Source organism: Lentinus tigrinus (genome assembly GCF_003813185.1).
Source record: "Lentinus tigrinus ALCF2SS1-7 unplaced genomic scaffold L226scaffold_5, whole genome shotgun sequence".
Taxonomy (NCBI): domain Eukaryota; kingdom Fungi; phylum Basidiomycota; class Agaricomycetes; order Polyporales; family Polyporaceae; genus Lentinus; species Lentinus tigrinus.
Window position 1 is genome coordinate 1,337,273 of NW_027137914.1, and position 13,255 is coordinate 1,350,527.

A 13,255-nucleotide genomic window follows, 5' to 3' on the forward strand; every position below is an offset into this window, starting at 1 on the left:
TGGGCAGATGTGTCGTAAGGGGGCCTGACGAAGCTCCAACTCAGATGCGGACAAGCTATCACGCAGCACGCCCATGAGCCTCGAGGCTGGCTTGGAAGCGAGCGGTGGACGTCCGATCTCAGCCAGCAGGTAGCTGCGTGGTAATGCGACCGTGGGGCCCATTTCCGATCTCGCAGCCTTTCAACGGCCGACCTTCCGAATGTGCGTGGATCTCGGGCGGGTTGAGGGTCTGATTGACAAGGAGGCGGTAGGGGAAAGGATATAAGCACAGTAGCACAACGTTCAAAAACACACAGTATACGAGTACATCAACAGCCGGGAGCGTAGGATAGGGAATAGTAGAAGGGAGCGTCGATCAAGCTTCCGTCGCGGTAACGCCCGCGAGGCGTGGCCACCAGCCATCTCTCAGACGCCTGACATGTGGTCTTGCTCGTGCTTCCGATCGTTCGAAGCAGGCTCCGGCGAGTCGTCACCAGTCCCGTAATCAACCGTCTTGTCCACAGTGATCTGCACCTATCGTATAAGGAGAGCGTCAGCGGAGAACAGGTCCCTGCGACGACAACGAAGTGGGACTAACCGCCGTGCCGAAGTCGACCTGGCCGCCCTACACACCGTCGGGGTCAGCTGACGGCTGCATGTACTATCCGCGGAGGCTGTAGTGTCACTCACGGTGTGTCGCCTTCCGATGCGGCTGGTGAAGATGACAGGCAGACGGTGACCGCTGCCTGATTGCGACTCCGACTGAGCTCGCAAGATCTTACGTGCGTTCATCCTACGTGATGGAAATCGGCAGTCAGAGATTGTCCACAGTGGAATCGCCGTTGTCTAATCAGGCGATTAGGGGAAGGAAGCATCGGGACGTACGAAGCGAGGAACGAGTTTGCGTAGACTGGATGGGAGGATAACAGGCCGGATCTCAATGAGCGAGCCCCGAACAGGATCGAAATGAAGTACGCACGCTTGCTGATAGCGAAGTGCAGCCCGAGATAGACGAGGACATGAGGCTTCGAAAGCCACTAAATGAGACAAAGGGGGACGAAGGCAAAACGGGACGCAGTCAGTGTTCACGTCTCTTCTGCCATGCGTATCTCATATAGATAGCCATCTGGGAACTCACAAAGATCAGGGACACGACCGTGGTCACGCTGAGGGCAATGCGATCAGCCAAGGAAGTAGACGCAGGGGACATGTGGCGCGCACGATGTGAGCAGTCCGTTCTCGACCGTATAGAGAGTCACGGAGTCGAGGATGTGATCGAACCTGTGCAGGGGGAGAGTTATCGCGAAGCACGCAATGTATACGGATGGGGCGCCGTACCTTCCGGTACCGGTACGACTCCGGCGGAGGTAGAAGCAGAGCCCGCTGGTGATCAGGAAATCGACCACGCATGATAGTACAAGGCCGAGGGTGAAGACCCACTGAATGCATCATTAGATACGACAGAACCGGAGATGGATGAAGAGGAAGCTACCCACTCTGTAATGTACACCGAATTCATAGAAGCTTCCTAGCCGAATCCTGCGACGCAAAGTTCAGGGACAGGGGGATCGACGGCCTGCGAGCTCACTTACAATTCCACAGTTGTCACTGTCATAGCAAGATACGTGAGAGATGCCCGCGAAGACTGGCATGCTGGACGTACCAAGAGCAGCGCCTACGCGCGCAACCGCAAGAGTAGCCTAGGCCGGATACCTGGTAGGCGTGTACAGCATGGAGGCGTAAGGATGGACTTACGATGGGGACAGTGATCCAATAATTGCCCTTGCTCACTGTGATTAAAGCCGATTAGTGTCATTGCAATCCATGTGCAGAAGTAAGATTCACTCACACTTGAAGAGGCGGAACACGAAGAAGCTTGGGGGGTCGTGAGTAGAACCGCTCAGGACCCGGAGAAACGTACTCACAAATGAACGATCACAGTAAGCACGGCCTGTGACGATATGAGCGACCGGGAGGATACAGTACATTATGACACAACATACCGTGAGTGCTATGGAAATCTGGCAATAATGATCGGGTCAGAACAGCCATATGTATGTCGATGATGACTTACCCCGACGGCCCTGTGGGTCCAGTCAGCACTCGAATCGCATCAGAAGACGTGAAGACTCACCAGAAAGCGTTATCCGTCACGTCGCTCTCGCCGAAGTTGCTGACAAAGTACATGTAATTTGCAGTAGCCACCATGATAGTATGGAGCAGATCGAGGACGCTGCAGGGGTAGTGTGAATAGGCAGATCAGTAACCATACCTCGTACTCACAATACTGTTGCAACCTGGGAGGATGTCGTCAGGGCCTCATACTTGACATAACATAGCCGCCCACGTACCTTCATCTTCGTGGTCCATGAATCCTTAGAGAACAGGCGGAAGTACAGCGTAGTCTGCATGGCCACCACTCCGGTGAGCCTGCGCGTAGGAGCGGCCGACGTCAGACCAGACGCGCGCCGCCGACGACAGACAGATGCAAGACTCACCCTGTGCAGACCATCCCACCAAGGATGAGGGCACCGAGACTGGTCTTGAGGTTGTTCTCCGAGATCTCAACCATGGCTGCGAGTGTGGACGTCGTCGACACCGAGAGGCCTGTGCATGCACGGTATCGGAGAGGGAGAAAGGACGGGGGCAGGGACGGGCAGGACGAGAGGCGAGTCGCGACAGCACCGTCGGGCCCTGCTTAATGAAAGATCACAACACTTGTGGGCGTCGACCCCTTCGATTCAAACGGGGATGCAACCGCGGCATGGCACGGTCCAGAAAAGTTTAGACTGTCACCTGCGGAGCATGTAGCCGGCTGAAACGAACGTCCAGGGAGAAGACACGAGACCCAATCTCGATGTCGATTGGCTGTCACGAAGATTGGTCGCCCTGGATGTCCATTCTGCCGTAGTCGAGGAGCGCTGGGCCGCTGTGGCAACAGTGGGACCTGGACTATTACCTGAGACCAGCTTGTGAAAGCGCCGACTTGCAATCTGTCATCGTTCCAGTCAGCGTCGGGAGAACCCATCGTTGTTGCACGTCCTTCTCCTCATCAAACCCATGTGCAGTGGACAGGAACGATGTTGTACATAGCACGTCCAGAAACCGTGCCGCGGTCACTAAACATCGGGATCAGGACCGGATGCGGGGTAATTCGCCAAGCATGAGCGCAGGAACAACACTTACGCGTCGAGGGGAAGGAAGGAAAAATTGCTCCGGGAGCATGGTAGGATCGGGAGACGCTAAGCGTGTGGAGATTGACAACAACCCGCTGAGGGAGTTCATATTGCCATCCGCGGGCGTCGCACCTTGTCTTCAAATGGAATGGCAACATAAGATGCATCATGCAAGTTGAAAGAAGAGCAGAGTTCGTAATGAAACAGAGCATGGCGTTGTACTTATCAGCGCTTTCGTATCGTCCGGGCGACGCATCAATGTCTCACTTCGAGCTTGACTGGTTCACAGCATCGGAGTGCTTGCAACATCTGCGCGCATGTCGTCGGGTCAACCTTAGCAAGGACTCGGAGGCCGACGCAGGATATGCACTTACGCGTCGTCGCTGCCCTGCGAAGGGTGGCGGAGGTGGCGGACGCCGGAGAGTGTGAGAGGCTAGAGCAGCAGGAGAAACCTATCTTCCGTGGACGACACCGCGGCCGATATCATCGTGATGCTCAGAAAAGCAACACAGCCGCTCACTAGTGCGGGGCGCCACACGCCGCCAACCCCCGCATTCCCCTTCCGCCGTCTTCTACGATTGGCTACGGCGACCGACGCATACGATATAGCAGCGAATGGCGAGCTTGGGTTCGGCATGACACTCAGGAGTAAGTTACAGTACACAAGAAAACGTGATGCTAATCCAGTTTACGTGTCCGAAGGTGAATTCGACGTACTAGAGTCTAGGGGTCGATCATCCAAGACTTTTGAGATCCCGGATGACCCATCTGCACGAAGTTGAGTTCGCCGGACGCCCCTATGTACACACTTGCATCTTTAGGCGGGGTCCGCGGTCGTATACGCCCAGAGAGAGCCCTGAGCACGCGTGACTCTAGAAACCTTCCGCGGACGACGCCAGCGTCGAGATCTCCCGCAGCGTCCGTTCCTTCGAGTTGAGCACAGTCATCATCTACAGTATCCGATCGTGAGCACCGTGCCTGATCAAACCACAACTTGCATGAGCATCGGAGGCGGACTCTCACCGAGATATCCAGAAGGTACTCGCTCGCATTTGCCTTGCCTAGGTTAGCCAGCAGCGGAGAGCCCGCAGGTGCGAGTGTCCTCTCGGCTCCGGGTATAGGCTCCCCGTCGTCCTCGGTGTCGTCGTAGCACGCCAGCGGGAGGATGACATCCACAATCAGGAGCTTCGTGTGCGGACCTGCAGCATCCCGCAGGAAACGGAGCATCCTCTGCACGTCGTGGTCGGGCCAGTTGTGCGTGCAGCCCCGCATGACGAATACCGAGGGAGACGAGATAGTCCCCACACTCGCGATGTCAATATGAGCCGGCTGAGGCTTGAAGAAGTCGTGCGCGAGGTAGCTGACGCGCCCGGATTTGACGAGCTCAGCGTGCGTGGTCTGGCTCCAGATCTGCAAGCACTAGGTCAGCAACGATGTCCGCTTTCCTGGGGCACGAGGCGACTTACAGAAGGTGCGATATCCACGACCTGCTTGCGGTCTTCGACGACGAACCAGAGATGCGGGTACGCGTTCGCGAGCACTACCGAGGTAGATCCCACCCCGCCGCCGACGTCTACGACCACGGAGTCCTTCGGGAGCTCGCCCCAGGGGAAAGCTGCATGTCACCGCGCTCAGTCAACTCATCCTCGCATCATCAGCCACGCATAGCGAACGCACCTCCGACGATATTTTCCGCGACCTCCCACAACCGCGCCCCCGTCATCGCGCGCCCAAACTCTGCCAGGCGCGCCTTGTTCTCCGGGAGCTCCATCCAGTCAAAGTAGCCCAGCTTGGTGCGGAACGCGAGATTGAACGGGAGGTTGCCCTCACGCTCTGGCCCTGGCTCTGGGGTGGTGGCGGGGTTCTTAGTCCACAGCTTGCGGAGGGACGTCGCGCGCGGGGTCCATGGGAGGAGCGCGTCGGTCATGTGTGCCGAGGCCTTGAAGAAGTCGTCTCCACTGTTCACCGAACTGTCAGTCCCTGAACTAGTTCCTCGGTGGCGATGTGCTCAAGAATGTTTTCCACATACCACATGGCCACGAAGGCAGCGAGCCCGTCAGCCCCATCATGCTTCTTCTCCGGACTGGCCAAAGAGCAATGCCGATCGTTGTCAATATTCATGCAGTGAAAGTCATGGAGATAGCACGCACGCCGTACGCAGCTCTTCTAGGGTCTTCCCCGAGTCCACCAGCGCAGACAGACGGTTGTTGGCGAACACGTCCGGCCGGACCTCCTGCAGCCAGTGGTACGTCGCAAGCAGCCGGAGGACGTGGCCTGCAGAGGTGGTCGCGCACGTCAGTCTTCCAGTGCGAAGCTACTATAGACGCGACGTACTCAGCTGTCCGGGATCGACGCGTGCGTTCGCATCCTTCCCTGCGTTCAGCTCGGCAATCCGACGCGCGATATCGTCCACGTGCATCCCGTCCGGGCCCGCAGCGCGAAGTATCTCGACAGTGTTCGACGCCTCCAAGAACTGCAGACACGCAGTGAGGTGTGCCTGAACACGCCAGCCAGTGAGCGATCCATGTAACCCAAAGCAAGAACTGCAGAAACACAGGACTCACCCCCTTCGCAGCGTCGACCAAAGAGAAGAACGGCCTGTGCACCGACGCAGCGAGCTGCCCGCACGCAGCGACAATATGGTTCGCCGCGACGACGACAGCCGGGTCGCCTGCGAGCTTCTCCGCCGCCTCCGCCTGGGCTGTGTGTGTGGCGTTCTTGTAGAACGGCACGTCCAAGGACGGGTAGTCGACGTCGGGCTCTGGGTAGGCCTTGTACACCCGCTCCATCTCGGCGAGTGCGTCACCGACGACGGCGTGCAGGGCACGGAGGGTGGCGAAGGTCATCTTGCTACTGCAGGAGAACTAGTGGCAGTGGGAGGTGGGAGGTAGGAAGTCAAAGGCGATATGTTTTGTGGGCCCGCCGGGAGACTGGCCTATGTACTAAACCATGGGTCCCTGCGGTGCCTTATATGCATGCGCGCCGTGCGATCCTCAGCCTGCATGGACGAGCCCGAAACGCTGTCAGATCAACCGCTCTACTAGGCTCGGCCATGCGCACCACGTACCGAACTAGTGCACCGGACACCCTCGCTGCTCATGTCGGCCCACCTATGCGTCACGATGAGGAATCGTCGACCCACCTGCGCGTCGCGATGAGGAATCACGACAGTAAGCTGGAGGAAAGAAGCCAGCATCGCACCCGCACCTCTCGTTATATTTTCTTTGTCACGTCCCGCGGATCACTGAACGTTGCTCGGGTACCGCGCGCCTCGATCCTTACAAAGTTACGGCACCGGGCAATGGCACCGACTGCCCAGTGCCCAGCATGACGTCCCGTACTAGTGCGAGCTTGACGCCACTGCGTTCCTAGGAGTTCAGTTGACAGTCGGATGATTGTCGCGTGCTAACGAGACAGCCTGAGAACTTACGCATATCGATGACCGAGACCAACCATCCGCACCGACTGCCCGACATGGATTTCTATATAGTTTGGGAGCGCGAACGCTTCACTCTGTCAGCTTTCCGAAGAAGACGGTATCAGGTGCGCGACGACTACAGAATCGAGACCATCCATTTCTTCGGAGGTTGTTCTGGTTGTGATTTGGAAAGACATTGAGTACCCATGGAAGGGACAACAGCGGAGTGGTGCGACGGCGTAACGGTACAGCGCTAGCCCAGGCTGAGGGACAGGCATACCAATTCAAGCCCACTAACGCCAAGTCAGATCAGACCCAACACCCAACAAATGCATAGGCTACTCACGTCCAGGACACACCTGGTAATGGAGTGCCGCTATGCGTCTTCTTCAATGCATGCTTGATGATCTTGTCTGTGCGCGCCGAGACTTCACCATCCAAACAAATTCACATAACTAGTACAAAGATACATCCATGATCATGATAACGTAACAATCCAACGACAACGACCGGTAGAGCGACAATGAGCAACGCTCAGAGACCACCACGGAGACGGAGGACAAGGTGCAGCGTGCTCTCCTTCTGGATGTTGTAGTCAGAGAGCGTGCGTCCATCCTCGAGCTGCTTGCCGGCGAAGATGAGGCGCTGCTGATCAGGTGGGATCCCCTCCTTGTCTTGGATCTTCGCCTTCACATTGTCGATCGTGTCCGACGACTCGACCTCCAACGTGATCGTCTTACCCGTGAGGGTCTTGACGAAAATCTGCATACCACCACGCAGACGAAGAACTAGACAGGGGGCTCAATCAGACAAGCGCATATGACATGAACAGTAAGGAACTCACCAAGGTGGAGGGTCGACTCCTTCTGGATGTTGTAGTCGGACAGGGTACGGCCATCCTCCAGCTGCTTACCAGCGAAGATGAGGCGCTGCTGGTCTGGGGGGATGCCCTCCTTGTCTTGAATCTTCGCCTTAACATTGTCGATGGTGTCCGAAGACTCCACCTCGAGAGTGATCGTCTTGCCAGTCAACGTCTTGACGAAGATTTGCATTCCACCACGCAGACGAAGGACTGACAGCGAAGTCAGCGTATGCACAGAAGAACGGAGACAAGATAGACGTACCAAGATGGAGCGTGGACTCCTTCTGGATGTTGTAGTCGGACAGAGTACGCCCGTCCTCGAGCTGCTTGCCAGCAAAGATGAGGCGCTGCTGGTCTGGGGGGATGCCCTCCTTGTCCTGAATCTTGGCCTTCACGTTATCGATGGTGTCGGAGGACTCAACCTCGAGGGTGATGGTCTTCCCGGTCAAAGTCTTGACAAAGATCTGCATACCTCCGCGAAGACGGAGGACTGGGAGAGGGTAACGGCAATGAGGATGGAGGGGTGTGACGACGCATATATGTACACATACCGAGGTGGAGAGTAGACTCCTTCTGAATGTTGTAGTCAGAAAGAGTGCGGCCGTCCTCGAGCTGCTTGCCGGCGAAGATCAAGCGCTGTTGGTCGGGGGGAATACTGTTCGGTGGCGTCAACGGTGAGGACGCCGCTCACAAACAAGATCGATGACGATACTCACCCCTCCTTGTCCTGGATCTTGGCCTTGACGTTGTCAATGGTATCCGAGGACTCGACCTCGAGGGTGATAGTCTTGCCGGTAAGGGTCTTCACGAAGATCTGCATGCTGTACGCACGATGGCGGGTGAGCGACGTCGTCGTGCTCGCAGAAGACAATGCACACGTACATGAATGTGTGGAAAGTGTATGAGATGAGGTGGGGGAGTAGATGGTGGTTGGAGAGAGAGAGAGAGGCGGGCTGCTGCGACGGCTTATCAACCTGGGGAGCCGGGTTTAGCCGGACGTCAGTGGCGTGAGCGGCTGCTGCGAGGCCCAGGCCCACTCGCGACCCACTGCAGCCTCTCCTCGTTTCTCCTCCTTCTAGTTCTACTTCGTCGAGAACAACGCCTTCGACGCCATCGATAACGTCCACACCATCGCAATCGTCGCGCAGACTCAGCACCGTGGTCACCTGAAAGGCGGCGGGCACCCTACACCCGAGGCTGGCATTTCTTGTCCTCCAATCTCGTCTTTCCTCGACGCCCTGTCGACGCCTTCGTCAAACAAGACTACTCTCAGCTCGCAGCTCGTTGCCGTGGAGATGAGCGCGTTGGCGACTCGCAATAGCTCTAAAACCGACAGACGCACTCGCGGAGGAGCGTAGCCATACTTATGTCGGTGTGTCACTGTCCCTCAACCGACCACTCCCTGTTCGCATCTTGTGGAATATGAACGAAGCCTTGCGGCAATGAGACAATACGAATTCATCCGCCGACCTCAGAGTCTGAAGAGTATCCGAGGGGCATCGCGAATGGGAAGGCAGGCATGAAAAATGAAGCTTGAAGCCCTAAGTCCGAGTCTGTAGAAGTCGATTGCAACCCCACGTCCCCGGAAGAGCGAGGCATTGCTCATGGGTCGGCATGGTGAGTTCTCGCAATCTCTTTCGTGGACACGGTCTTGGTCACGCATAATATCAAGTGCCTGTAGACTCAATGCTTTCATGTGTGAATATGTCTCATCGCGACATCAGCACGGGGATGAATTGGTCGGACTCTGACAGCGCAAACCGTGCAGCGGTAAGTGAAAGACTCATGTTTGCAAACACGATTCCCGCCACCTCTCGTCGACGGTGATACCAACGATGGTGACTACGGTACGTACAGTTCGCCTCCTGACCTTTACTCCGCTTTCAGTTGACATGCTAACCTCTAATCGTTGGATCGAATCACTAGCGACTACATCATCGTCTCCGGCTTGCAAGACGTTCGCAGCACGCACGGCACCTGTTCTCGGCTTACACTTGACAGGTTGACCTCTGTCTCTGTCTCCGGTCCAGCTCCCATCTCGGTTGTCCGTCGATACTCCTCAGGCGTCCTTACTCCGATGACATGTCTGATGCGCCGGGACTAGAATGTATTCCGTCCAACATCGACTCGCCCTCAGTGCCTGAATACCCGTCCATGTGCGAGTTGCCAAGCATACTCTGACGGCCATCTTCCAGTGAATATCCCCGTCCCGTTGGTCAGTTAGACTAGGAGCGTCGTCTCAATTGCTGCTGCTCGAGTGCCTTGCACACGCCCTAGTCCCAAGTGTCATACCACTTGAGAGTCCAGTCGCTGCTCCTCTCCACGGACTGTCACTTATGCCCCGTCCGGACAACCCCCTTGGCACTCCAGATTCTTCCTGCTCAACATATATACGACACAACCGGAGGGCAAATGGCAGCCAATCTCAGACTCAACCATGGCGCAGCTTATCACCATCACCATCCTCGCAGCCATCACCACCACCGTCCTCGCCATCCCCTTCAACCCCGGTCCGGTCCCGCTGAACTGGACGACGTACGTGCCGTGCGCCGTCGACGTCCCTTCGCGCGTCATCACCGGCGTCGTGACCATCGTCGAGCCCGATCTCACCGCCGCGTCCTGCATCGAGTCGTGCGACGCGCAGAACTACATCTACGCTGGGGTCGAGAACGGGAACGAATGCCACTGCGGCTCGGGCATCGCATCCAGCGTGCTCCAGTCCGCGCTCCCCAGCGACTGCAACTTCGCCTGCACAGGCGACGCGAGTCTCTCCTGCGGCGGCGCATGGAGGATCCAGGTTCGCATCTCTTCGTCTTCAGTCCACTCGACAACGCAATAATGAACGAAACCATATCCAGCTCTACAAGTCCCCCGCGCTCCTCTCCGGGGGCTGGGCATTCGAAGGCTGCTACGTCGACCCGCCGGACGCGCCCGCCTTCGCCCAGCCCATCGTGCACCACACGTTCGAAACGAACGTCAACCTGTTCACAAACTGCCTCAAGTACTGCGGCCACATCGGCTTCCCGTGGGCCGGGCTGGAGGACGCGTCCGACTGCCAGTGCAGCTTCGGGCTCGCGCCGGGCGTGGTCGAGGTCGACCGCGACGAGTGCGGGCTGACGTGCCCTGGGCCGTTCGGCGAGCCCGAGCAGTGCGGAGGCGTGCAGAGGCTGTATACGTGGAAGAACATACCTGTGTACTAGTCGAGGCGGGCCTTGAGCTTGAGGTGAAGGACGCTTTTCGGTAAAGATCATCTTTAGGTGGAGGTCATGTACGAGTAGCTTACGGTCTCCTTTGTAGTACCAGGAAAATGAGAGACGAGACATGCGATCACAAGTTTTGCAGCCGAACGCGACGCGTCTGTGGCTGCAACCGTACAGGCCAAATAGAGCCAATTCCAGTTCAGACTCCGACAGCCGGACAGTATATGTGCCAGCAAATTTGTTTTGGCGTCTCTGCAGTGTCCAGAGGCCAACCCCCGAAGCGTCAGCGCACTTGCTGTGTACCGACGTTCACTCGTCTCATGGCGTCGTTCACAGTTGGCGGAGCGAGGCGTCCCTTCGGGATGCTCACAAGATCTAGCGGCCCCGCTCTGCTCCCTCTCGCCACAGCTGTCTGCCCTTCCCGGGGTGTTGATTCGCTGGAGAGGTTGATGTAGGGCGCGTCGCGGCGTTTATATTCCTTCACTTTCCGTACACCCTTGTCTTTGGAGGAGGTGCCACTATGTGGCCGTGACGGTTTGGGTGAAGCCATACGCAGACATGCCTTTACTTACTCGTGTACTCTCTTCGCCGTAGATGTCGAATGCAATGTTTCGCAGTAGCGAAGTTGTCAATGCACTGTGCTCATTTCCAGCCCACCATTGGCAAGCACGACGGAACGTTTGAGTTCGAGGTTGCTGAAGTTGCTGCACTACTTATGGATGGATGGTTCCTTCCTCGTCCTCGTGTTTGGCCATGAAGGCCGTGTTCGCAGGTGCCATCTTTCTGCTTCCCGCTCCGAGCCGATGCTCCCTACTGAACATCGGACTGGCTGTAGGTCCGTCGTCAGACGTATATCCCGTCCTGCTCAACCCGCTGTTCGATGGCAATAGGGTGGCATCGCGCAACTGCTAGTACTGAATGCACCTTCTCCTCGTCCTCATGACTACTGTCTTCTCTGATTTCTGGAAACTAGGCAACTTCACCATGTTCTGCGCATCAAGCAATGCGCGCTCAACGACTTCGACTTCGCGATCTTGCCCGGCATGTCACGTCCCCCCTTTTGGCTTGTCCGACGTCTCACCGGCAACTGCACGCTGACTGAACACTATCCACCACCGCGCGCTGCAGTCATCTGGCTGGCAGCCTGAGCCAGTCCGAGCTTCTCGGTGGACATGTCGGCCAAGTCGGGTGCGCACCTCAGGCTTCAAAGCTTCATATCCGGAGCTCCCGCACCGGCCTGCTCTGCTTCTATCATCGAGTTTTCACTGCTCACGGAAGACTTCCATCTCAACCCCCCGAGCTGTGGGCACTGGGTTCCGAACCGCCCGCGCTACAAGTGGGAGAACCCGAGTCTGGGGCTCTTCGGCGATCGGAGGTGTTGGATGCGCGTGGGCCTTATTCCCCGAGTCGCTCGTTCTCACCCTGAGACGTACTCACTGACTCTTCCTTGCGCAGATCTAGAGAGGAGGGATGCGAAGGACATGTGGCTCAACGCGAACGTCGCTGTTGGATGCTCCTCAAGTAGGAAACGGGGCTGTACACCGGGGACCGTTCGTCCGCGACACTCATCTTGTGCGGTAAGATCCAGACTCACGACTGGTCGGAGATACGTACGTGTTCTAATCCTGAGCGGCAGCCATCAGTGACCGGCATCGTTGATTGTGGTCGAAGAAGCCAACGGCGTTGACGATTGCGGTCCAGGTACAGTACGGGAAGCCTTGCGTGACGCTGATGATCGCGGCGGTTCCGCAGGCAGGTACAGTATAGAGTACGTGTCCCATCTATCCACGCCCTAGTGCGCTTCCACAGACCGCAGGCTGCGACTCGCGGGACGATCCGTGCATGCCCTAGTGGCAGCATGTGCGACAGGTTCGATAGCTTACGCACTCACGCTCGGGGCTCACCGGCGCGCGATACGAAGAAAGGAATCTCCACTAGTGATATGTGCCACGGTTGGCAGGTCTGCATACGGCTTCATGGAAGCGAAGCGCGAGGGCTCCGCAGGCATCTGGGACGGCCCGAGCCATCTATGGCATCGTCGAGCTTTCCAAGCAGTTCGGTACTCATCGACTTCTGGTTGCTTCCCGCTTCGTCCCAAGGCTTTCAATCAACCTGGCATCGATGTCGATGCCGAAGGTGCGGTGGTAATGTAGGTAGACTTTGATGCGCATCGCCCATTCCCCTGTGGTTGGACGCGCACGTCAGGCACGTACTAGTAGTCTGCATTCTTTCGCAGGTTGATGTAACGCACCGTTCCGCGCTCTCATACAGATATATAACTGTACCCCATGTATCAGGGTCTAGACTTGAACTACATGTCGCTGTTCACCTTAAGATCCGCCAACAGGGTGCAAGAGCGGACGTCCGGACGAATGACCATACACAGCGGTCCGGGAACCTTTTGCTTGAATTTGGGTCGCTGCAGTTATACTTATGGTCGTGATACTGTCAGGCGGGACTCGATAGCCATTCTGGGTTCTATCGTTCAGTATTCATGATGTATGAGTCCCTGTGAGATTTTCTCTGCCAACATGCATGCTGTGGCGTGTGCCGCAATGTATTGACCGGCCATTGACCACATCAGCGTTTCCGCGGCACCACCGCGCGAACTGACGGGCTG

General features: G+C 57.0%; 5 protein-coding genes across 5 annotated transcripts; 1 reads left to right on the top strand and 4 right to left on the bottom strand.

Moving 5' to 3' along the window:
• Nucleotides 1–405: 405 nt before the first annotated feature.
• On the bottom strand, nt 406–2,551 carry L226DRAFT_457558 (uncharacterized protein; the record flags this gene model as incomplete). Its single annotated transcript, XM_067675379.1, has 15 exons — nt 406–513; nt 578–604; nt 670–772; nt 865–889; nt 959–1,016; nt 1,118–1,145; nt 1,201–1,260; nt 1,318–1,418; nt 1,476–1,518; nt 1,639–1,679; nt 1,735–1,769; nt 1,829–1,854; nt 2,114–2,212; nt 2,305–2,409; nt 2,478–2,551. The coding sequence occupies 15 exons, from the start codon at nt 2,549–2,551 to the stop codon at nt 406–408; spliced, it is 933 nt and encodes a 310-aa protein (XP_067539136.1).
• A 1,259-nt stretch (nt 2,552–3,810) lies between these two features.
• L226DRAFT_296822 (S-adenosyl-L-methionine-dependent methyltransferase) lies at nt 3,811–6,276 on the bottom strand. Its single transcript, XM_067673671.1, has 9 exons — nt 6,223–6,276; nt 5,720–6,153; nt 5,490–5,652; nt 5,306–5,429; nt 5,185–5,238; nt 4,833–5,113; nt 4,622–4,770; nt 4,179–4,565; nt 3,811–4,105 (listed from the first exon to the last, which is right to left on the bottom strand). Exons 2-9 carry the CDS (start codon nt 5,999–6,001, stop codon nt 4,028–4,030), a joined length of 1,518 nt encoding a protein of 505 aa, XP_067539137.1. The 5' UTR covers nt 6,002–6,153; nt 6,223–6,276; the 3' UTR covers nt 3,811–4,027.
• A 728-nt stretch (nt 6,277–7,004) lies between these two features.
• On the bottom strand, nt 7,005–8,255 carry L226DRAFT_551229 (polyubiquitin; the record flags this gene model as incomplete). The annotated part of the gene is made up of 5 exons (XM_067682802.1): nt 7,005–7,361; nt 7,418–7,645; nt 7,698–7,925; nt 7,987–8,090; nt 8,152–8,255. The coding sequence occupies 5 exons, from the start codon at nt 8,253–8,255 to the stop codon at nt 7,108–7,110; spliced, it is 918 nt and encodes a 305-aa protein (XP_067539138.1). The 3' UTR covers nt 7,005–7,107.
• A 1,617-nt stretch (nt 8,256–9,872) lies between these two features.
• Nucleotides 9,873–10,635, top strand: L226DRAFT_456946 (WSC-domain-containing protein; the record flags this gene model as incomplete). Its single annotated transcript, XM_067675337.1, has 2 exons — nt 9,873–10,232; nt 10,294–10,635. 2 exons carry the CDS (start codon nt 9,873–9,875, stop codon nt 10,633–10,635), a joined length of 702 nt encoding a protein of 233 aa, XP_067539139.1.
• Nucleotides 10,636–10,764: 129 nt separating this feature from the next.
• On the bottom strand, nt 10,765–11,273 carry L226DRAFT_297215 (uncharacterized protein). The gene has a single exon (XM_067673673.1). The coding sequence runs from the start codon at nt 11,183–11,185 to the stop codon at nt 10,919–10,921; it is 267 nt and encodes an 88-aa protein (XP_067539140.1). The 5' UTR covers nt 11,186–11,273; the 3' UTR covers nt 10,765–10,918.
• Nucleotides 11,274–13,255: the final 1,982 nt, after the last annotated feature.